Raw genomic sequence first — 23,427 nt, forward strand, 5'->3', positions numbered from 1 at the left:
AATCCATCCATTCCAAGCCTATTTTGGCCCTCGCAGTAACTTATCTTACCCGCATGCGTTCAAAAGATATTGAATTCTCTTTGAATTGTGTAATGAAAACATATGATTTTCATTGAAAATAATTGGGAATGGCTGCATAAATATATCCAGACAGGTAGTTTTATACCAGACACTTTTAAGTGAAGTCAAAAGCCAGAGTTCACTTAAAAGAACAAGACAGCCCTCTGCTGGTAACAAACAATAACAATGTGAAATAGCTTTTTAGCTCCATGTTCTCATTACCACCCTCCCGATAACAGTACTGCATTTTCCCTCAGACTACAATTATCTGAGTCAAATAGATTTTCCCCTCCCTACCATCTCATCTCCAATCGCCTCCAAGGTTCCCAGAATTAACACTGCCTGTTGCTGTGGCTGGCCGAAAAAGTGTTGCCATGGAAACAGACAATGCAATACTCTCTCTTGAGAGTCGGGCAGCTTTTTTCTGCTCGATAATCTATTCCCCTGGCCGTCTGAGGCTGTCTGCAAAGATCTGACTTGGTATCACCTTAACCAGGGCTTTAGGGCACACCTCACTAACCTGAGAGAAGACGTACTCCAATTGGAGAAAGAACATCTGGATGAAAAGCTATTAGAAAGGCCAGAGAATGTTATCACGACTCACAACCCAGAGCCATAACTAGATGGATATGTACCCCAGAGGGCCGGAGTATGAGTCATTGGTAATATCATGGTGAATTGAAAAGAAGCTCACACTGGTGATCTTGATGCTCCGCAGAAGATCAATTAAATCTGTGAAGCTGCTGCGTCAAGATCACCAGTGTGCTGAAGTTTCTTTGCAATTTAGCACCGTTTTTAACCGCGCACCTGGTAATTCAATAGCCAATAGGTGTGTGTGTGTGTGTAACACTTTCTCAATACGACTCACGGTGAACAGACGGACTTGTGAACTACAGGTTGTAAAATATACTCCATCAACACATTTTATTTCTTCCCTATTAACTTTGAAGAGAAACATCCAAACGGTAACGTGCTCTCACGAGCTGATCTTATAATCATTTAAGTGAAGACGGTGTGAAATCTTTTGCGACCATACATCAGGTGTAGTAAACCCTCCTTCCTGGAGAGCCGGCTTTTACTCCAGCCGTACTGTGTCACACCTGGTTCAGCCAATCAAGATCCCGAGGAGCAACTGGTGAGTTATAGTAGGGCTGGAACAAAACCCTGCAGGGGGTTGGCCGTCCCTGCTCTACAGCTGAAATCTAGTCGTGTTTTGGACAGATATGCATACATAGTTAGATATATAAATCAAAGTCATCAGACAGAAGAACAAATTAAGCCGGCATGTTATAGATCAATATCAACACAACGACAGAGTGTGAACGCAGAAAACCCACGCTCATCTTTTTGAGTAGACATCTTTACCGAACGGGATAGAATCAAGCTAAGCAGATCCTTGCTCGATTATTCGTATTGTGTGATGAGAGCATTGCGATGCATATTGTGTTACGGCAGATATGAATTTGGCGAATTCTCCAATACCACCTTCATTTAGCCCCATCAACAGCAGGGTTATTCACAACCCAATATGGAAGGACTTGATTCACAAAGACCTAAAGACCTACAGTCTGTCACTGTAAGCCTACTCGTTTCGAGACTTGTACTGTTCACCAGAGTAGCCTCTGTGCGGCTATAATAGTTCAAGTCATATCAGTCCCCGGGGTTACCACCGCTAACCCAAGTTCTAGCTTTCATTGTAGTCCTCAAACCGTTGCTCAACATCAGAGCTTGGATGAACACTTAGAAAAATGTCAGGAAAGGGCAGCCTCCAACCATTAGGTACATGAGACCCATCCTACTGTTCATAAGAGCCTCAGTCGCAACTTTAAAAAACCTCCACGAACACTGTACAACATCTATCTTCATCATACAATAAAATGTATTTTTCCCCCCATAATTCATTGTGGTATGATTAAGGCATTAAATGTACTCTAGTGTAGGGGTCTGTGACCCACTCCTGCTGTATCAGCAGCAGCCACAGTGGAAGTCTGCGTTGGGGTCCAGCAGGAGGTTCTTGCGGTCGCAGTGCAGGCAGTCCAGGTGGTACCAGGCGTCGCAGTCGTCACACTGGACCCACTGCACCGTGTCCTGCTGGGGCAGGCGGCAGCGAGGCGCGGCACACGGCTCCACCCCCTGGGACACTCCCTCCACTTCGTCTTCTGAGGACGACGAGGAGGAGCTCGAAGACGACGACGACGAGGAGGAGGAAGACGAAGAGGAAGGAGGGGGAAGGGAGGGCCGCGGAGGAGGGTGCTTCCTTGGTCTGCCCCGCCGCTTGCTGGGAGGGAGGGAGAAGAGCAAAGTGTCACATTCGACTTTCAACGTATTCACTATATATCACAAAAAATACATATTTGAGAATGTGAAGAGAGAACAGAGCATATTCGTTTCCAGAGAAGGAAAATGTACAATGAGAAATACAAATATATGATAGAGCAATGTCACTGTAGTTTGGATGCTGTCACGAGGGCATTCTTACCCAGAGGTGATGTGAAATCTAGCAAACTGCCCTGCCCGTCCTCGATCCTCTTTGCAGATCCTCAAGGATGGAGACCCCAGGGTGTAACTCGTTCCTCCCACCACCATAGGGGAGTAAACTGGGGAGCTGTGAGCCCGTTGCCTTCCCCGCCCAGAGGATGGCGGCGAAAAAATATTCTGCTGGCGAAACACAGAGACGTTCACATTTGGGCCAGTCCTTTGATTGTTTGGGTTGATCTCCCGCCTCTGACTGATGTTGAAGGAAACATGGTTGAGTTTGCCGTTAGCGACGATGGTGTGACAGTTTGCGATCGGTTTGGGCACAGGCACGTGTTTCAGTTCAAACTGGCGTCGTACATCCTGGTCCGTTTTGGGTAAATGAGCATGGAAACCCTCAGATTCTGACTTGTAGAGGCGCCTTCTCTTCGTCCCACTCGGCCCGTCCTTCACTTTTCGGTGGTTCCCGGGATCGTCCGAGCTGTCATCCTCCAGAAGGACAGTGTGGGCTGACTTGCGCCTGCTCTTGGATGAGGGCGGGAGTGACTTGGATGAGGCCACAGAGGTAGTGGGTGGAAAGGGAGGAGGGGTGGAGGGCGGGACCAAGGATGTAAAGGGCAAGGAGGTGGAGCTTGTGTCTGTGATATTACCATCACACCTCTTAAATGTCCAAGGAGTCCCAGTCATCTTGCTCAGGCTTCCGATGGAATTCAGAATGACAGTCGCCCTGTTGAAATCCAAGTTGGCCACCGCCTTGCGGTCCAGGCTCGTTCTGATTCGGTTCTTCAGGTCGGAGGAGAAGGTGCCGGCCTTTGGGATGGTGATGGCGTCAAAGTCCAACGGCCGCACGCTAACCTTCTGGAAGAGGAAGTAGAACTCTGGGCTCCCTCTCTCTGATTGGCCACCGAAGGTGAGCGTGTCACCATCTGAGAGCACCCATTGGACACCTGGCTGCAGCCGGACCTCATTCACCCAGGTACCTGGCATGGGAAGGTGGAGGAGAATGCTCAGATGAAAGGCTAGTAGAATAGAATTTAATGAGACCTAAGGAAACTAAACACAAGTGTGTGTAGTTGTAGAATATGTTACAAGAAATTAACAAAATAAATGTTAATTCCCTCCCAAAGATAGAATGACAGACACATCATATCAGACTACATCACAGTTATATGTCTCTGATGGTGATTCTTCAAAGAACGGTGTACTGTAATCATGTGGGATGGTGTGGAACTCACCATGGCTGCTCCGGTCTTTTATCTGCACTTTCCAGCCCCCCTCAGCTGCTCCCTCCGCCTCCCTCTCAGCATGCAGCTCAGCATGGATACGAGACACAGACGTTGAGTCCAGTGTGACATCACACAGCTCTGCCGCACGGCCCAGCCGGAACACCGAGTGGGTCAGCGCAGGCCGGAACGTGTACAGGTCCCGGGCTGAATCCGTAGAGGACGAGACGATTCTCAGCAGCTGGAAACACGGCTGGACTCCGGACAGCATGGCCACGACTCACCGATGCCCACCCCAGTCAGTGACAGATACTTTCTTACATAGAGCCTTCCATTGCTTAAATAGCACTTAAGTCAGTGAATGTGATAACAAAAAGCCGTCTAATGCCGGTAAAAGCTTTGTTCTTTGTATGTTGCGTAGAATGAATTTGAACAGATTTAACATTCAAACTATTGTTTTAATAGTAAAACGTATTGTATACAATCTATAACCTGCACGGTTATTTTGCTGAGTAATGTCACCTAAATATCAGTTGTAATACCGTGTACATTTGACTAAGCTAACTAATTCATAAATTGACACGTAAAGGCTGGGAGCTAGAGCTGGCAGCTTGAGGTGGGTTCAACCTGAAAAGACAGAAGAGGGAACGTTTGTAAGACAGAATGCTCATATGGCTCACTCAGCCGGTCTACACCATAGATTGTTAACTCATTTATATTGCTAATATAATCAATTATGACAATTTCATATTTGACACAAGTGATCAATCTATGGATTGATGGCAATTTAGCATCCTATTGCCTAGTGATGGGGAGAAAAAAGTATATCGTTACTACTTTGGACTGACTCCAAGTATCGATTTAGAAATCTACCCTTTGCTAGGTAGTGTTAGCTAGCGCTAGTCGGCTGTACTTGTGCCAAAACTCTGGTAGAGCATTTTTTTATCCTATAGCTTGTTCTCCATCTTTATAAATTGAGCCGATTTTCAAAACTTATTGCCACGACTGATCAAAACCAATTGTCTCATGCTCTCTGCAGAAGACATATAGTGAGCAATATGTTTGGAACATCGAATCACAATACATATCGTATTGGCACCTAAGTATTGTGTCGTGAGGTCCCTGGCAATTCCCAGCTCTATTGCCCTATCTGGCCCTTTTGTAGGCCAGTAGATCAATTTCCAAAAACGAACACACACACACACTTCCAAAAATATATTTTAGGAACTCAAATCGGGATCTCAGCTTACTGTTGAGAGTTAGAAAACGGATGCAATTCGAAATGTGGTTGAGCATCAGCAGTTTCTCTTGTTATGTCAGTCAGAATTGCAGAAAGGCTTCAGACAGGCCCTGATCACCGTGTCCTCTCATGATGAGTTCAGATTGTGGCCCCCATCAAAGTTTCCCATAGCTGCACTCTGTATCTCAGAAAAGTTGCATAAATTAAAAATACGCATCAAAATAGACTTTTACATGTAGTTGAATTGTAGGTACTACCTTGCCGTTGTGAGCATTCACCAATATGATGCACATTGTTCTATGAAAAACGAACAAACTGCATGTAGCTAATAGCTAACGTTACTGTATGCCTGACAGTGCTGCTGATTTGCTAGTGTAGCACAAGGCTCGTGCGATGAAATTGCACAGGGACAAAGCAGTGGGCAACAAGTGTATCACTTTTGTTAGGTAACTAGCTAAATTACAACGAATAGTTTTGCCAAGATGACTATGCAAATGTCAACAAACTAAACCATCGTTACACCGATTAAGAGGTGCATCATATTAAGATGTCAAAATACACTACTCGGAAAAAGCATTTCACAATCAAGGCGTAGACAGCCGGATAGTTCCTGTAATCCACATTGAAAGTCATACCTCCACAAAAGTGGCTCGAATCTGCTGCACTTGAATTCTTATCCACTATCTAAATATGATGCTAACGCTGCCGATTGTTTAAAACTGTCTATATACTTTAGTCTTTTGATAACTTATGTCCAATTTAAACGTCGTTGTTTGCTGAACGGAGATTTTCGCGTTCTTTTCCCCAGGAAGTCCTTTGAAATTTGGCGCGCCATCCAGGCTTCCTTGCGCTTGATTCACGCCATTTCCGCCCGCCTCTGTTCTGTCACTCACAGCTATGGCATAGTTTTAATTGAAACAGTGGTACTGTAGCTACCTTGGCCAGCTATTACATATGAAACTCGCAGGTAAGGTGTAGGTGGTTAGTCAGTTGATAGGCTATGGTGCCTGTTGATTTCAGAGTTTCCTGTAATTAAGACAGGAAATTATTACAGAAAAATAAATTGATACGGTAAGGTTTTTAGAGCGTTTCATACCATGTGGCTTCCACCTTAGAACAGTGCACTGCAGCACGTGCAGTAGCAACATATTGTAGGCCTACTACACCAGATAATGTGATATAACTAAAGATTGTTGGTGTCCATTACTGAACGTTACAGGTTTGCCTATACCAAACAGCGCCATAGATTTAGCATCTAATCTGCAACTCCCTTTGTTCTTGATTCTGGAAAACAGTTTCTTATACATGACGTATCCAGTTGCAGGTGGTTCTACAGAAAAAGCAGCAAAAACGAAGGTTCCTTGCCATCTTAGCCGCCGCACATCTAGAATTACCCAGCATCTTTGTCAGAACAAGTCCTTTCTATGAGACATGGCCACATGTAGAAATTGGTGACAGGGCGACTAAAACAGATGCATGCAGTAAGCATATCTCACTCGATACAAAACATGTATTTACTGTCTTCCTGAGTTTTATATGGTGTTTGCAGAACCACCTGCAAGTCGATACAGACATTTTATAAAGATAACTGTTTTCCTGAATCGAGAACAAAGAGAGTATCACCAAATGCAGGTTAGTAGAAAAATTGTTGGTGAAGTTTTGTATAGGCAAACTTATAACATTCAGTAATGGACACCAACAATCTTTGGTTATATCACATCATCTTGTGTAACAATCTGTAGATACACCTGCAGTAGGCCCTAGGTCTACACGTTACAGGAGGAATCTCGATTCACTTCCAGAATTTGACTTCATTATGGAAATTACTTTCCCAACCCTCCTACACTAAGAATGTTCCCTAGTGAGTTTAACTCAGCTCAGTATTTTCATTATATTGGAAGAATATTATTGCAGACATGGCACTGACACGAGACACAATTATGGCATCCCTTTCCATCAGTCTCTACAAAATCCTTTAATGGACATTGCTCATTCATTACAGAAAAAAAAGTAATAATAATCTGTGCATGATGCCAAAAGTATAACATTTTCAAAATGGTTAATTCTAGCATACAAGGGCATAGTTGTTCGTACGTGATAGCGAAGTATTATAAAAGTCAACGATAATATAGCTAGAGAGCCAACAGTATGAATTCTGGACTTAAACCTAACAGGCAAGTTTGGAAAGTAATTCATTTTAAATGAAACAAAACAATCAAATGCAATCATAACAACCAAGGTTAGCATGCATCATTTCATTTGCAGAAGTAGTTTTCCTGAATACATCTGACATCTTTTCCCACCAAGGTACCTGAAATAAACCTGCCGGGTAGGTATACCATTCAGCTGAATTCAGCTATGGACTTCGGCCTTGTGAACTCAACCCTGAAGTAGATAAAATGGACATATATTGCTGAATACTAAATACTACTATTAATGAATGGTCGTACTTTGTAATGAATGGTCGTACTTTGTTGCCTAAATCCCACTTTTTTTTTACCTGTATAGAGCATAAAGTCACCCCAAGACTTACTCTCAACTCTGGGTGACCATTTGTTTACATACCATGTTGGCTGGCATCAATATTAAGGAAATAGAATCATTGTGAAAATTGCAGAGGTGATTTTGTAATGGCTTTTGCGGGCGACGTGTACATTATTCCAGTCTGAGCCATAGTAATATTGACAATGAGAATACCTCTTTGACTGCATGAACAGACACCAAAAAGATAGTATTTACGTTGCAATTTAAATATGACAGTATTCCTGCTGTCTCACAGGCGACCTACGGCTCAACATGCAGCAGTATATTTTGGGTACACTATAGCTGACAGCAGTTATCTGCATAAGAAGAAAAAAGTGTAATATTAGTTAAAGTAGTCGTGATACTAAGAGTTCTTATGAAATGTTCAATCACGTCTAGCATTTTCCAAGAAACATTCTGAGGTGCGGATACTATCGTGTGATACTCTAGGTAGATGATGTGTGATGCAAAAGAGAGAAGAGAATGAGAGACAGAAAAATAGGCATTTTACTGCTATTATGTCTCCTCGATCACTCAGTCTAAGGCATCTCCTACATTACGTGTATCAGTATAACTACTATGAACATAGTGAAAGGATAAATTACACAACTCAGGGATATAAAATCTTGCATAACTTTGCAGTAAGAAACAGTATTGGCTGTATACACATGCAATATATCTCGGCTATATACAAGAGTGCTTGAAAGTGAGCTTTGGGTAATATTTGTAAGGTAATATTTTTAGATATATCTTTTTTTTCAGTGCTAAAGCGCAGATATTGCTCAAGATTCAATGAAAAATCAATCCCCCTTCAATTAGTTCAAATAGGAATGGGTCAAATGTACCTCACCAGACCATGGATTCAGTAGCTTGTTACCTGATATGAAAGGGATAGCTTTAAAGGTGGCTTTTACATTGTCTTTAGTCAAAGTTGTCATCAATTCTAAATAATTAGTGGAAATTCAACACCAATTGAACACAAATCTATAAATAAATTATATTCTACAAAACTAATATAATAGCCGATAGAATATCAACAATGAAGTAGCTACATCATATATGATGAATTTACACATAAGATATTTATTTACGCTGTCCAGCATTCTCATGTTGTATTAAAAACAATTTAACCTTAATTTTCAACAAAAAAAGGAATGTAGAATCATACTTTTTATTTTGTAGGTAGTGTTATTTACAACAGCTGCAATTAAATTCATTTTTTAAATTTTTGTTATACTTTTAACTGTTTCTCATGTTATATTTGTGCTTTTTCTTTCAGACACCAATCATGTCTGTCTTACTCAATTGAGTTCCACTCACGGACATCCTATATCGGTCACAACACGAGGTAGCGATATTGCTAGCAGACGCTGTCCCCAACAACAACTATGCCGCGTCCCTGGGACTGTTACACCCCTTCATTCCCTTTGTTTTGACCTTTTTAACATGATCATGTGTACACACACCAATTATCGACATACAGAATGCCCTCGTTAATAATATGCAGAACCTGATTGGACTAGAGTTGAAACCAGTGGGAAGCCTTAGTGGAATGGTTTGTCAGATGTTGTAATGGGTGTATTAATATAGTGTTACTGAAGCAAATGGACTGATGGTGGATGACTTTGCAATATATTTTTGCAGCAAATGGACAGACAGACATCTCTCACTGATGTTATCTGAACGTTTGACGAACGGCTCTGCGTTTTTCCTGTTCAGACTGAATAGATCCAGGATATTAGGCCTATTTGACAGTACAATTCTCATAGAATTTAGACAATACAATAATCATGAAATGTCAACAGTTTAGCAATCACGATGTTGGATAAAGATTCATGTTTTGTTTTGCATTGGGACTTTACCGCGTTATTATAATCTAGTCATGTATCCTCACCTATCTGAAATACAATGCGTTTGAAAAAATGTTGTGCTGAATTGAGATGAAGTAGCGACTGTTATTCGTTTAGAGATTCTGGGTGGGATGTTTGGTTCAAATAAATGAATCTGACAGTAGAGACCGTGATGAATAAAGACCGTGATGAATAAAGACCGTGATGAATAAAGACCGTGATGAATGCAGCAGCAAGTGCATTGAATCTTAATAACTTGCTGGCTTTGTTGGCGCGCCAATCTCAGGAAGCGATGTGTTTTCAGTCTGTCAGGAAAGTTGGCTTAATCGTTAGCATTTATCAATTCAGCAATCTGTTCATTTTGGGCCGTGGAGTCAGGCAAAATAGGAATGAAAAAAGGGGGCTTCCCGAGTGGTGCAGTGGTCTAAGGTACTGCATCGCAGTGCTAGCTGTGCCACTAGAGATTCTGGGTTCGAGTCCAGGCTCCGTCGCAGCTGGCCGTGACCAGGAGACCCATGGGGCGGCGCACAATTGGCCCAGCGTCGTCCGGGTTAGGGGAGGGTTTGGCCGGCAGGGATGTCCTTGTCCCATCGCGCACTAGCAACCCCAGGGGCAGGCCGGGCGCAGTGCACTCTGACACGATCGCCAGGTGTATGGTGTTTCCTCCGACACATTGGTGCGGCTGGCTTATGGGTTAAGTGGGCATTGTATCAAGAAGCAGTGCGGCTTGGTAGTGTTGTGTTTCGGAGGACGTGTTCTCGACCTTCGCCTCTCCCAAGTCCATATGGGAGTTGCAGCGATGAGACAAGACTGTAGCTACCAATTGGGAAAAAAAAAAAAAAAAAGGAAGGAAGGGTGACATCATGCATTAGCATTGGATGTCATAGGTCTGAATGTCATCTTATTCCTCCACAATCACTCCTGAGTCTGTCTTTATTAAAGGGCAACGATCCAAATGTTCAGGTCCCTTCCAACCAGAAGTCCCTATTCCAAGGCTTTTTCTGCAGTGGCTAGGGTTGTAATGAGAAACATGCTCTTATGTAGATGGGTTCAAAATGGCGTGATGTGAAGTTGCCGTTGTATTAGTTCCGGGTCATTTGTGTTGCAAGATAAGGGATGTAGTAAACATGTGTTTTACTGGATGATGTCATCAAAAGTGGCAGAGATTGGACACCTTGTTACATGCCCAGGGACACTACAAGCTTTCTTGCATAGCATGGTGTTATTCAATCTACGAGGCTTGTATCAGTTATAAAGAATTAGCTCTCCAACTCTGGTATTCTATAGAGGCTATATGCTGAGACAAGCGCTTTCTCTGAGTTGGTGCCAAAGCCTTGCCTGTAATTTCTGTTATGTAATGAAATTGTAGCGGTATAGGCCTATGTCAGAAACTATGGGCTTATGGTTGTCAGAAGCGTTATTTACCAAGATTTTGTTAGAAAATAAAGTTGTATTTATTGGTTTTGTTAGTCTAGTATTACAATTTTATTTGTAAAATTAAGTTGGTCTATTACCCTGGGCCTATGTCATACATTTTGCTGCTATGTCTATGGCCCCACATACAGTATCAGTGGTAGGAACATTCAATGCTAATAAGAAAGATGGATTAAATATATTGTAACTCTGTCAGAAATGTTATCATTTTTGTCATTATAGGAAATCTGGGATACATTTTTACAGGATTATTAAAATAAAATAAAAAAAATGCTTTGATATCAATGTGCACTCATTCCTTTTGGACATTTTAATCTGGCATTATCTTAGATATGATCTCTGAGTCTGTGGTTCTTAGGAATGCATGCAGTACGCAGTAATTAATACTGTCAATTCCCTCTTGGGCCAGCTAAGGATACATTCTGGCTTTAAGTCTAATTTAAAAACATGTGTAACGGGGGTCAGTGTGCTGTTAACAGCTTAGCTTCCTCCACAGTCCAACTGCCACATACTGGGCTCGACCCAGTGATCCTCTGCTTCACAACACACGTGACCGCCCTCCTTGACAACATTCCAACGGGTTGAGCCACCCAAAAGGTACCAATTGGATGGCTCCATCCGCGACATTTCAACCTAGCTGTGGAGTGAGCTTACGGTATGTTCTTAACTCTGTTACACACGCATTTCCCGTATGCACATAATTCATGTGTTCTAATGAGCTAAGTTCTTGTATTTTTTTTCTTTAGAAAGTCTAGTGCATTTAGAGTGGCAATTTTTACACCATGTATTTTTTTGTAGCTTTAGGTTAAAAAAGCAGTGATCAGGATTTGGGTAGTGTCTGTGTGAGTGGGGGTGTAATTGAGGCGGAAGAGTAAAGATTGTTAGGGGGTCCGGTGGTTTGTGTCTGACTTTTAGGAATACAATGCAGGAGCTCTCAGGTGATGGTGTTCTCTGCGGTGGCACTGGGAATCAATGGGCTTCTTGCTTTATCGGCAGGCTCAGCAACACTGTCGGCTGCCTTAAGTCCTCCAGCCAGCTCGGTGCCCCTGGATGTCATTTCTGGCGTGCTGTCACCCATCAGGTCTTCTTCAGGGGCGTCGGCCTCAGAGCGGGCCTGGGTCACGGGGCTGGGGCTCATGGCCAAGTCGGGGTTCCGGTTGGCGCTTTGATCTCCCTCTGGGATGACAGTGGCTGCCACGCTGTCAGAGTTGTTGAGGACCAACTTGTGCGAGGTAAAGGTCTGGGGCATGTCCGTCTCGTATTCGCTGTCTAACGGGAGGCCGGAGGAGTTGAACTCTACCCCCGAGTCGCTCATCTCCAGCAAGTTCTTGTCCGAGGAGAGAGTGTGGTAGCGGCCTGCTTTGGATACCTCCAGACCCTGTGGAAGGAAAGTCATGTGGGGTGGAGGGGTGTGGAAAGAAAGGGTCAGCAAAAAAAGAACATGAATGATTCATTTCGGATGTTTCTGCAAATGTAGTTTAGGTACTGCTTGGCGTGTAGACTGGTTATTTTCGGCCTTTAATGGAAACATTACCCCCGTATTTCTGTTTATGTCTGTCTTTATTTAAAACATTTGCAATTATAATAGTGGAATCTGTTTTCCCCTTGCAACTTAACATGCGCACCGGTAGGCCACTTCCCACCCATTAATGTTTTCCTGCTTACCTTAATAGTGACCTCAGTGCTTTCTGTAGCATTGCTGTTGTCCCACGTAGACGTCAAAGTGGACTCCTCAGCGAACCGCGTATAGGCCTCTTGAACAACCTACCAACAACAGCACAAGAGGGTCGTATTTTAGCAGGAGCCCACGGCAAGCACATCACAGTAGCAATCACAGGTTCACTTCATCATGTACACATCATGTATATATATGCGTCATAAAAAACACATACGGGTAAATAGGAGTTGGCGGGAAAAACTGTACATGTACTGCACATTAAGCTCTTATATCGATGTATAAGATCGTAAGGTGTGTATATATAGAGTGACAAGTTGAGCGACTGGAGTTGTTTGGCGTGAAAAGAACACACTGGAAGTTTAGAGGAGCAGGCTTCGGGGAGCCATCGTTCTTGAGGGACAGGGATTCGCATTCTAGTGTGTATGTCAGGAGAGAGCGAGAGATGAGGTAGATCAATCGATTTTTATGTCGGAGCGCTCCGGAAACTGCTGTGGGGAGCGCAAAGGCAATCAGACAGGCTGTCCAGGTTTGTCGACCTAGTCTCCAGAAATCCATAATGAAGTGGGACATGAAGCCTCGCTGCATATTGATAGTGTCGTCTAAGCCTCCAGAGCAAACACCTTACAGGGGGATTAGAACAGTAGAGGCCCCTCACATCATGTCACAATATATACATGTAAATTATCTACGGTACACCACTTTCAAACACACAAATGTATAGCATCAGGTGTACAGAAATTACACAGACACACACGTAGACACAGACAAAGAAACAAACAGAAATGGCACACCTTTGACACAAACGTCTGTTGGGCTAGTAGCTGATTAAGCAATAGAGTTCCCCTAAATTTTTGGTAATCAAGAATACAATCTTACTTGGACGTACAGTGTCGAAAACTTTCAATAATTACTACAGTACTTGAATTGGCCCGGCTTCCCGAACCCAGATTAAGCCTGTAACTGGATTTAAAAGCATCCTCAACAGAGATTCACCATTGAGCATGTGTTTTAGTCCAGGAGTAATCTGTGTCCAGAGAACCCACCCAGTGTGTACTCTTAAACTACATCATGTCATAATGCATAATGCTCTTGGTCGATGTACAGTACAGTAGTTATTTGATGCACTAATTAATGTCTATGAACTCATCTCCACAGTATTCCCTTACTAGAGAACACTAATTGCTATAATACCATACTGTACGGCTGTGATAATCTAAATCCGGGTGGCAACTTAATCCAGTGTATTATACAGCCTAAACCCACATTATGTCTGTATACTCTGCATGTAGGCTACTGTAAGTGTGCCACTAACTAGGTGGACATGTCCTGGTTCCCAATGTGCAATTCCCAATGTACCACTGCATATAATCAAGAAAACAAGTGTTAGATCTATTCCAGTATCACCAAGCCAACTGATATGTTAATCGCTACTGCCCCGATCTTAAACAAACGCACAGTAGACTCACACACACACACACAAATCAGCACATACTCACACATACACATAAATACATGTTTACCTTGTAGCGCCGCCCCCCAACAACAACATATGTGCATGTGTGCTTGAGAATAGCTGAATCGTATTGGACGGCTGCATCTGTATGCTTATTTGCACTGAGGCTATGCCTGCAGTTATCATGAATTATCATGAATGAGTAACTGCAGTTATTTGTCAGCTTGGAGATTTGGCGAAAGGAGGGAGGGGTGAGGAATGGATGGCACAGACAAATAATCACTGACGGTGGTAGGAGGCCCACACAGCATAGTGACTCTATGACCATCCCCAGAGCGTTAGTACAAACACCAATACAGATTCATCCACTTAACACTACGGAATGAAGCCAGAACACAGTTCTCTCACCAAGCAGAGGCTCCGTCTGAGGCTCCTTTAAGAGGGAGAAATGTAACCAAAGGCAAATCGTTAACTAGATTTTCCCCAAGCTTGTAATTAGGCTGACATCTATTGGGTGGACCAAATACATAAGGATTGAGATAAAGATGATGGGTGGACAATGGCAACATTGTGGGCTGCAAATGTACAAAACACTTCAAATTGCCACTGATGGATTCTGCGATATGGAGTGAGCGATGATATATGTGTGATCCCATTGTGTGACAACGGCAACATTGTGGGCTGCAGACAAAACACTTGAAATGGCCACTGTGATGGAATCTGCCATGTGGAGAGAGTGATGACTAATGATTTGTGGATGATCTCATTTTGTGTGATTCAAAGCGCCACACATCCAGGAATCCGACATTGGGCAGGCAGGTTTTGTTCCATGGTGAATTCCAGCGAATTAACAAAAGTAAATTAGGACCTTAAGTGTAATTAAAGCTATATATCTGAGACTAAAAGACGAACACTGGAATGCACTCTAAGGAAAAGAGAGCGGGACAGACAAAGGTGCACACGAACACTCACAAATACAGTTAGATGTCCACTGACATCTTTCTTTGACCATACTTAAAGTGATCATTTTACAGAATGACATGTTGTTTTCCTTACCCTGTAAGGAGTCTATGGACAAGGTATGACAGCAACCCGTGCTTTAGTTTTGTTCAACTTTTTAGCATTTGTGGGACAAATCCAATGCAAGTCATGCTTCATATCCAAATCATCTCTAAGTAACTACATTGAGTTACAAAACCAATTTTAAAATACTTTAGGATGATTTGGACATATACTAATGTTGTTCGCGTTGACTTTGATTGGATTCGTGCCACTAATGCTAAACGGTTAGCAGTTGAAACAGCGGCAAGGTAAACAAAACCAAAGCATGGGTTGCTGTCATACCTTGTACATGGACTGCTTACAGGGTAAGGAATCCAATATGTCTCACTATCCCTCTAAGAGGGGTTACCATCACCAATATTTCTCTTAACAATCACTTTGCAATCTGCTCTACGAGTATATTAGGCTTACAATCATAGTAACATGGTTCCAGAATATTCATGAATAACCAAAACGTGAAAACCGCGCTCTTGAAGAGACAATGGCCGATAATTGTTAATAAATGTAAGTGTTTCGACATGAGGATAGCACACAGGTGTGATAAAGCAGATGCTGCCTAACTATAGTAAAAGGGTTGTATCGTGGTGTCTTAAAGTGTTCACCCCTGTTGAGGAAGCGTTAGGCTGAGTTACCTTGACGAATGCGTCTCCATCCCCCTTGTCCGCCTGCTGGGCGATGAGGGCAATTTGCCTCGCCTTCTCCGCCCGACGGCGCACATTGGTCAGGCAGGAGAACAGGCACACGAGCAAGAGGAGGACCAGGAAGCCCAGTAAGGAGAGGATTGCAACATACAGCGTGGGTAACTTATAAGCTAAAAGAGAGAGGGAGGATGGAGGAAGGAAAGGGAAGACAAGGAGGAAAGGAACACCAAGAAAAGAGGAGAGATGGATGACGGGGGAGGTGAATGTGGAGAGTTCCAGCATGAAAACAATAGAGTGAAATAGACAGTCCCATCGATGACAATAAGAAGAAAGAGAAAGGAAAGACCCATTAAAAGGGGTGATACATGGATCCATATGTTAAAGGCCTAGTCTCCTCCCTGACAACCCACGGTTTACCTTCTACCTCCAGGTAGATGTTGGTCACAGGAAACCCCAACAGGTCTGTCACTCTGAAGAGCCCCATGTCACTGAACCGGACCCTCTCCAGAATGCACATGGAGCCTTCTACAGTCAGCCTGCCGTCCAGTGATGGGTCCACCGGCACCACTAGCTCTCCTTGCTCCAGTATGACCCGGTCCTTCCGGTCCCAGTCTGGAGTGTACAGGAGGTTGACTTTGGTGTGGTCCACAAACAGGTTGATCTTCAAAGTACTGCCATATGATAGGTGGACGAAGTTCTGGTGCTCTTTGGAACAAAGAGGCGAGATAAAAAAGGATCAAAGTTGTCAAATAGTTCTGTTTGCGCTTACCTTGGCCTGTGTCTTTCAAGCTTTGTCAACCATATTTTGGGCACACCACTAACCACAATTTCAAAACCCCTGGATAAAGTATAATCTCCCTTCCATCTCTGACATGAACCACTCCCTCTCTGACTTTGGTCTTCCTCATCTCACCTTTAACGTTAAGGCATGACCTCCTCCTGACTTTCCCGTCGCGGTCCAGTACGGTGAAGCTACCTTCGTCTGTCCCCTGCACCATGCTTAGAGTCACCCTTTTCTCTGACACACTCAGACGGCCCTTGTACTCTTCCGCGGGGATGGAAGTCTGGTTGAGAAGCACCACCGCCGGTGGCTCCGTGGTCTGATTGGCCGGGGCTTGACTGGGCCTGAACTCCAGGGTGATAGGGCCCAAGATGTCGCTGAGTGGGATGTGGTATTTCTCACCGTACTTGACCACCTGCTCCAGCGCGCAATCTACCAGGGAGCACACAACAGCACAGTTCTATCACTCTGGGCTCAGGGGGAGTATTTTATTCCTATACAGTTGCACTTGCATCAGAACAGTGATCGTAATCGATTGCAGGCAAAAATGCAAGAAACTCTCATTTAGATCGATATCTGCGTCTAAGTTACATTGTTTGTGCAGAGTTAGGATACAATCTTAGACAGTGAATGTATTGGATAAACACCGATAAGGAGGATACAAACAAATCGATTGCAACGTTAGAAGAAAAGTTTGAAGAATTAAACGGACAGAAGATGATTTAACTGTACAGTAATTAGAAGAACAGTACCCCTGACAAGGAGGAGGATGTGTTTGACATCGGCAGGCGCCTCGGTGTTCTTGATCATGTACATGCCCTCGTCCTCCTCCCCCACATCCTCCAGGATGAGGTGCTTGAGGGAGTTAAGCTGGGCCCGGTGGCCCACCACCCGCCCGTCCCTCATCAGGGCCACCTCGGCGGTTGGATTGGAGGCGGGCTTGAAGAGAACCTCAGTGCTGTCTAGGGATGGGAGTGGGATGTGCACATCTTCGCCGAAAAAAGCTATCTTGTGTTCTTCTTTGACTGAAGACAGAGAATGGAAAAGAGGTGGAGATTGAAGGGGACTCAAGAGTATAAGGAATAGTATGTCCGAATCAGGGAAACGTTAGTGATGGTATTCATACTCAATCTTCAGGTTTTGACAGTCACAGACAGAATAAACTGTAGATCATGCGTGACTTTACCTTTCAGGGATGCAATCAGAACTGTAGAGTAAAAGAGAGGTTTATTTTAGCATTACTTTATGTTCTTTGTCAAAGATCCTTCAAGAAGTTAGAAATTCTTTGTTCTGCTGGATGAGAAACCACAGAACTTGGCAAATATCTCAAAGCGTTTGCAATGTAAATGCCCTACATTCTCACCGCCAAAAATAGAACTGCTGTCAACAACATCAAACCCTCCATAAATTAACGAGGGGGAAAAAAGAACAGATAATAAATGAATTGTGTACTCATGTGAATAAAATCTGATGTAATCATGTGACTGTGTCAAACTTTGCTTTATGCTCTTTCAACCTCTCAACCTAAATCCCTGGTGACTAATTCTCCAATATGCTTACCAGTGCAGAACACGGCTCCAAACACGGCAACACCAACTATTTTCATCTTGATTGAATCTCTGAAAACACCAAATAAAAAGTGTTTTTTTTTTACAGCAGGATATTGCTTATCTAAATATGGATTTAATTATTGTACATGCATGTAGAGATATGAAGATTCACTAAACATAATAGGGTATAGTTTAAATCTGGACATGAAGAGCTAATATTCAATAATCTACTCCCAGGAAATTCTACTATAACTGAAGGAAAAAAGCCAAGATGTCTGCAGTGGTATTGACATCATTTCCTGAGGTTAACCGGACTGGCTTGTAGTTCCCCAGGGCATTAGTCAGCTCTTTTGTATGATGATGAGGCTGACCACCATTAGAGTAGAGTGGACATGAGCCCAGGCTCAGACCACCATTCTGCTTACAGTGGCAGGAGATGGGAAGGAGAAGGAGTTAAGTGGCTCCAAAGATCTAGCATACAACCATGAATGAACACAGAGTGCTGTTTAATAAGCATTCTCTCTTTCAGCGGCATAAATTAAGAAATTACAGCACTAGCTCTTCCCTATTTGCATCTCATATTCAGGACAATCAAAGTGTAGCCAGAGTTTTGAAAGCAATTGATTTCCAATGGGTTGTGTTTAGTATCTGAGAAGAAGGATGCTAATCTACGTTCGAGTGAAGCTTGCCTTGAGCCTGTCGCATGCAATAACAATGTACATCAATCCGAACTCTGAAAGGTCAGGAGTCTATTTAACAAATGCAGAGCTGAAATTGTTCACCCCAATTTCTCGCACATATATCATCAGTATGACATCCCCGTGTCGCTCTTCCTCCAATATACACTCTCGCGCGAGCAGCATCCTCTTTCTTGTTCTATCTCTCAGTAAAACAGTGTGCAGTCTATACGCCCGTGGTGCGACAGGGGTGTGTCACGCTCCACTGCATGGGCTGTCCCAACAAGATAATACACAGCTGTGGTAATGATGATGACTATACTGCCCTGAGGAATCTGAAAGACATAGAGGAGACTCCTCCTCACTCCAGTTAGGATTTCTGTCACGCGTGTGGATTTGTATTCTGTCTTCAGTACAGTGAATATGTGACCATACCAAACACTTACTCAGCGACTACGCTAAATTTGCCATCTGTCGTTCCCATTAATTACGAAGCCTAACGATTGGGTGTCCTGTCAGGGTGTCCACGTATTAACGCATTGGGCAGGACATCAAACGAATAATGAAGAATCACCAATTTCACATTGAACTACCATTCGTTCATCAATTACATAAACGATTGAGGGGGGGAGCGGGAGGGGGGACGAACCCTCATAGTGTTTGTTCTGGTGTTCATTGTAAGGATATAGGCTACAATCTGAAGATGCAGAGAGGGAATTCAACCTTCCCAAATAGCATAAGTAGCCTATGAAATGCTGCCTGGTGCCCAACAATAGTCATTGTTCCCGTTTCTATTTTCTATTATTAGCCTTTGTTTATAGGAAGTGCTATACTCTACATGTAAAATAATAATGATTTTTTTGTATGTGTTCTAGGTGAATATGAAGGTAATTACTGTCATCCTACCCGATTCTGCTGCGTTATTACCGGTAACACGCCCTAAATCACGCATATTAGATATAGCTGTTAGACATGCATAAAACAAACAGCCAAATTACCAGCCAGCAAACGAAAAAACGGCCAAATTTAACCCATACATTTCCCGGTAAAATAAAAAACCGCTAGAATTGAGCAGATACCAATGAATCATGATTCGATGCTGGTAAATACCTTTCAGACAGGCTTGGATCCGAAAGCAGCAGATGGAACGGGCGGGGTATAGGAAGTAGGGTTTTCTGCTAAATTAGTTGTTTTTCTTCTTAATATCGTCCCCCTCTCCCTCACCCCCAACCCGTCAAATAAAGGGACTTCAATGGTGTTACGAATCGGGATTATCTGGAGAGCTCCGGTAGGTGTCGGTTTGTGGTCTATTAATGATCGGTGGAGCTCGTGCAATTTCGTTAGAATCCGGACTCCGGAGGTTCGGCTCTGCATTATTTCCCGTTATAAACTAGGTGGTTCGAGCCCTGAATGCTGATTGGCTGACAGCCATGGTATATCAGACCATATACTGTTAAAGGTCCCCAAAGCACACACATCCCTGGATCGCTCCTCTTTTCAGTTCGCTGCAACTAGCGACTGGAACAAGCGGCAACAAACATTCAAACTGGACAGTTTTATCTCAATCTCTTCATTCAAAGACTCAATCATGGACACTCTTATTGACAGTTGTGGCTGCTTTGTGTGATGTATTGTCTCTACCTTCTTGCCATTTGTGCTGTTGTCTGTGCCCAATAATGTTTGTACCATGTTGTGTTGCTACCATGTTGTTGTTATGGTGTGTTGCCACCATGCTGTGGTTTTTATTTATTTAATTTTTTATTTCACTTTTATTTAACCAGGTAGGCCAGTTGAGAACAAGTTTTCATTTACAACTGCGACCTGGCCAAGATAATGCAAAGCAGTGCGACAAAAACAACAACCCAGAGTTACACATAAACAAACGTACAGTCAATAACACAATAGAAAAATATATGTACAGTGTGTGCAAATGTAGAAGATTAGGGAGGTAAGGCAATAAATAGGCCATAGAGGCAAAATAATTACAATTTAGCATTAACACTGGAGTTATAGATGTGCAAGTAGAGATACTGGGGTGCAAAAGAGCAAAAAGATAAATAACAATATGGGGACGAGGTAGTTGGGTGTGCTATTTACAGATTGGCTGTGTACAGGTACAGTGATCGGTAAGCTGTTCTGACAGCTGATGCTTAAAGTTAGAGAGGGAGATATAAGTCTCCAGCTTCAGTGATTTTTGCAATTCATTCCAGTCATTGGCAGCAGAGAACTGGAAGGAAAGGCGGCCAGAGTAGGTGTTTTTCTTTGGGGATGACCAGTAAAATACACCTGCTGGAGCGCGTGCTACGGGTGGGTGTTGCTATGGTGACCAGTGAGCTGAGATAAGGCAGGGCTTTACCAAGCAAAGACTTATAGATGACCTGGATCCAGTGGGTTTGGCGACGAATATGTAGTGAAGGCCAGCCAACAAGAGCATACAGGTTGCAGTGGTGGGTAGTATATGGGGATTTGGTGACAAAACGGATGGCACTGTGATAGACTACATCCAATTTGCTGAGTAGAGTGTTGGAGGCTATTTTGTAAATGACATCGCCAAAGTCATGGATCGGTAGGATAGTCAGTTTTACGAGGGTATGTTTGGCAGCATGAGTGAAGGATGCTTTGTTGCGAAATAGGAAGCCGATTCTAGATTACATTTTGGATTGGAGATGCTTAATGTGAGTCTGGAAGGAAAGTTTACAGTCTAACCAGACACCTAGGTATTTGTAGTTGTCCACATATTCTAAGTCAGAACCGTCCAGACCAGACACCTAGGTATTTGTAGTTGTCCACATATTCTAAGTCAGAACCGTCCAGAGTAATGATGCTAGTCGTGCAGGCCGGTGCGGGCAGCAATCGTTTGAAGAGCATGCATTTAGTTTTACTACCATTTAAAAGCAGTTGGAGGCCACGGAAGGAGTGTTGTATGGCATTGAAGCTCGTTTGGAGGTTTGTTAACACAGTGTCCAAAGAAAGGCCAGATGTATACAGAATGATGTCGTCTGCGTAAAGGTGGATCAGAGAATCACCAGCAGCAGGAGCGACATCAATGATATATACAGAGGAAAGAGTCAGCCAGAGAATTGAACCCTGTGGCACCCCCATAGAGTGCCAGAGGTCCGGACAACAGGCCCTCCGATTTGACACACTGAACTCTATCTGAGAAGTAGTTGATGAACCTGGTGAGGCAGTCATTTGAGAAACCAAGGCTATTGAGTCTGCCGATAAGAATGCGGTGATTGACAGAGTTGAAAGCCTTGGCCAGGTCAATGAAGACGGCTGCACAGTACTGTCTTTTATCGATGCCGGTTATGATATCGTTTAGGACCTTGAGCGTGGCTGAGGTGCACCCATGACTAGCTCGGAAACCAGATTGCATAGTGGAGAAGGTATGGTGGGATTCAAAATGGTCGGTGATCTGTTTGTTAACTTGGCTTTCGAAGATTTTAGAAAGGCAGGGCAGGGTGGATACAGGTCTATAACAGTTTGGGTCTAGAGTGTCTCCCCCTTTGAAGAGGGGGATGACCATGGCAGCTTTCCAATCTTAGGGGAACTCAGACGATACGAAAGAGAGGTTGAACAGGCTAGTAATAGGGGTTGTCAACAATTTCGGCAGATCATTTTAGAAAGAGAGGGTCCAGATTGTCTAGCCCAGCTGATTTGTAGGGATACAGATTTTGCAGCTCTTTCAGAACATCAGCTGTCTGAATTTGGGTGAAGGAGAAGCGGGGGGGCTTGGGCAAGTTGCTGCAGGGGGTGCAGAGCTGTTGGCCAGGTAGGGGTAGCCAGGTGGAAAGCCTGGCCAGCCGTAGAAAAATGCTTATTGAAATGATCGATTATTGTAGATTTATCTGTGGTGACAGTGTTTCCTAGCCTCAGTGCAGTGGGCTATTCGATGCTAATGCATAACTCCACAGGATGTTTTTGTGCTGGTCAAGGGCAGTCAAGTCTGGGGTGAATCAAGGGCTATATCTGTTCTTAGTTCTACATTTTTTGAATGGGGCATGCTTATTTAAGATGGTGAGGAAAGCACTTTTAAAGAGCAACCAGGCATCCTCTACTGACGGGATGAGGTCAATTTTCTTCCAGGATACCCGGGCCAGGTCGATTAGAAAGGCCTGCTCACTGAAGTGTTTTAGGGAGCGTTTGACAGTGACCCATTACGGACGTAGGCAATGAGGCAGTGATCGCTGGGATCCTGATTGAAGACAGCAGAGTTGTATTTAGAGGTCAGTATGATATCTAAGAGGTACCCATGGTTATGGATTTAGGGTTGTACCTGGTAGGTTCCTTGATCATTTGTGTGAGATTGAGGGCATCTAGCTTAGATTATAGGATGGCTGGAGTGTTACGCATATCCCAGTTTAGGTGACCTAACAGTACGAACTCTGAAGATAGATGGGGGGCAATCAATTCACACATGGTGTCCAGTGCACAGCTGGGGGCTGAGGGGGGTCTATAACAAGCGGCAACTTTGAGAGACTTGTTTCTGGAAAGGTGGATCTTTAAAAGTAGAAGCTGGAATTGTTTGGGCACAGACCTGGATAGTATGACAGAACTCTGCAGGCTATCTCTGCAGTAGATTGCAACTCCGCCCCCTTTGGCAGTTCTATCTTGGCGGGAAATGTTGTAGTTAGGGATGGACATTTCAGAATTGTTGGTGGCCTTCCTAAGCCAGGATTCAGACATGGCTAGGACATCAGAGTTGGCGGAGTGTGCTAAAGCAGTGAATAAAACAAACTTAGGTTGGAGGCTTCTGATGTTAACATGCATGAAACCAAGA

General features: G+C 43.6%; 2 protein-coding genes across 3 annotated transcripts; both read right to left on the reverse strand.

Annotated features, from left to right (window-relative positions):
• Window positions 1-1,328: 1,328 nt before the first annotated feature.
• On the reverse strand, window positions 1,329-5,854 carry LOC129819730 (transcription factor 19-like). Of its 2 annotated transcripts, XM_055876268.1 has the most exons (5): window positions 5,634-5,854; window positions 5,009-5,176; window positions 3,771-4,385; window positions 2,540-3,515; window positions 1,329-2,338 (listed from the first exon to the last, which is right to left on the reverse strand). In XM_055876268.1, the coding sequence occupies exons 3-5, from the start codon at window positions 4,027-4,029 to the stop codon at window positions 2,026-2,028; spliced, it is 1,548 nt and encodes a 515-aa protein (XP_055732243.1). In that variant the 5' UTR covers window positions 4,030-4,385; window positions 5,009-5,176; window positions 5,634-5,854; the 3' UTR covers window positions 1,329-2,025. The 2 variants fall into 2 exon arrangements, with proteins under 2 accessions (XP_055732243.1, XP_055732244.1); XM_055876269.1 differs by lacking the exon at window positions 5,009-5,176.
• A 1,104-nt stretch (window positions 5,855-6,958) lies between these two features.
• LOC129819732 (uncharacterized) lies at window positions 6,959-19,989 on the reverse strand. The gene is made up of 9 exons (XM_055876270.1): window positions 19,758-19,989; window positions 17,981-18,039; window positions 17,607-17,627; window positions 17,173-17,445; window positions 16,553-16,852; window positions 16,057-16,344; window positions 15,631-15,809; window positions 12,471-12,569; window positions 6,959-12,183 (listed from the first exon to the last, which is right to left on the reverse strand). Exons 2-9 carry the CDS (start codon window positions 18,024-18,026, stop codon window positions 11,740-11,742), a joined length of 1,650 nt encoding a protein of 549 aa, XP_055732245.1. The 5' UTR covers window positions 18,027-18,039; window positions 19,758-19,989; the 3' UTR covers window positions 6,959-11,739.
• Between the last annotated feature and the right edge of the window lie 3,438 nt (window positions 19,990-23,427).

The sequence above is a fragment of the Salvelinus fontinalis genome, chromosome 22 (genome assembly GCF_029448725.1).
Source record: "Salvelinus fontinalis isolate EN_2023a chromosome 22, ASM2944872v1, whole genome shotgun sequence".
In the NCBI taxonomy this organism is placed as follows: Eukaryota; Metazoa; Chordata; class Actinopteri; order Salmoniformes; family Salmonidae; genus Salvelinus; species Salvelinus fontinalis.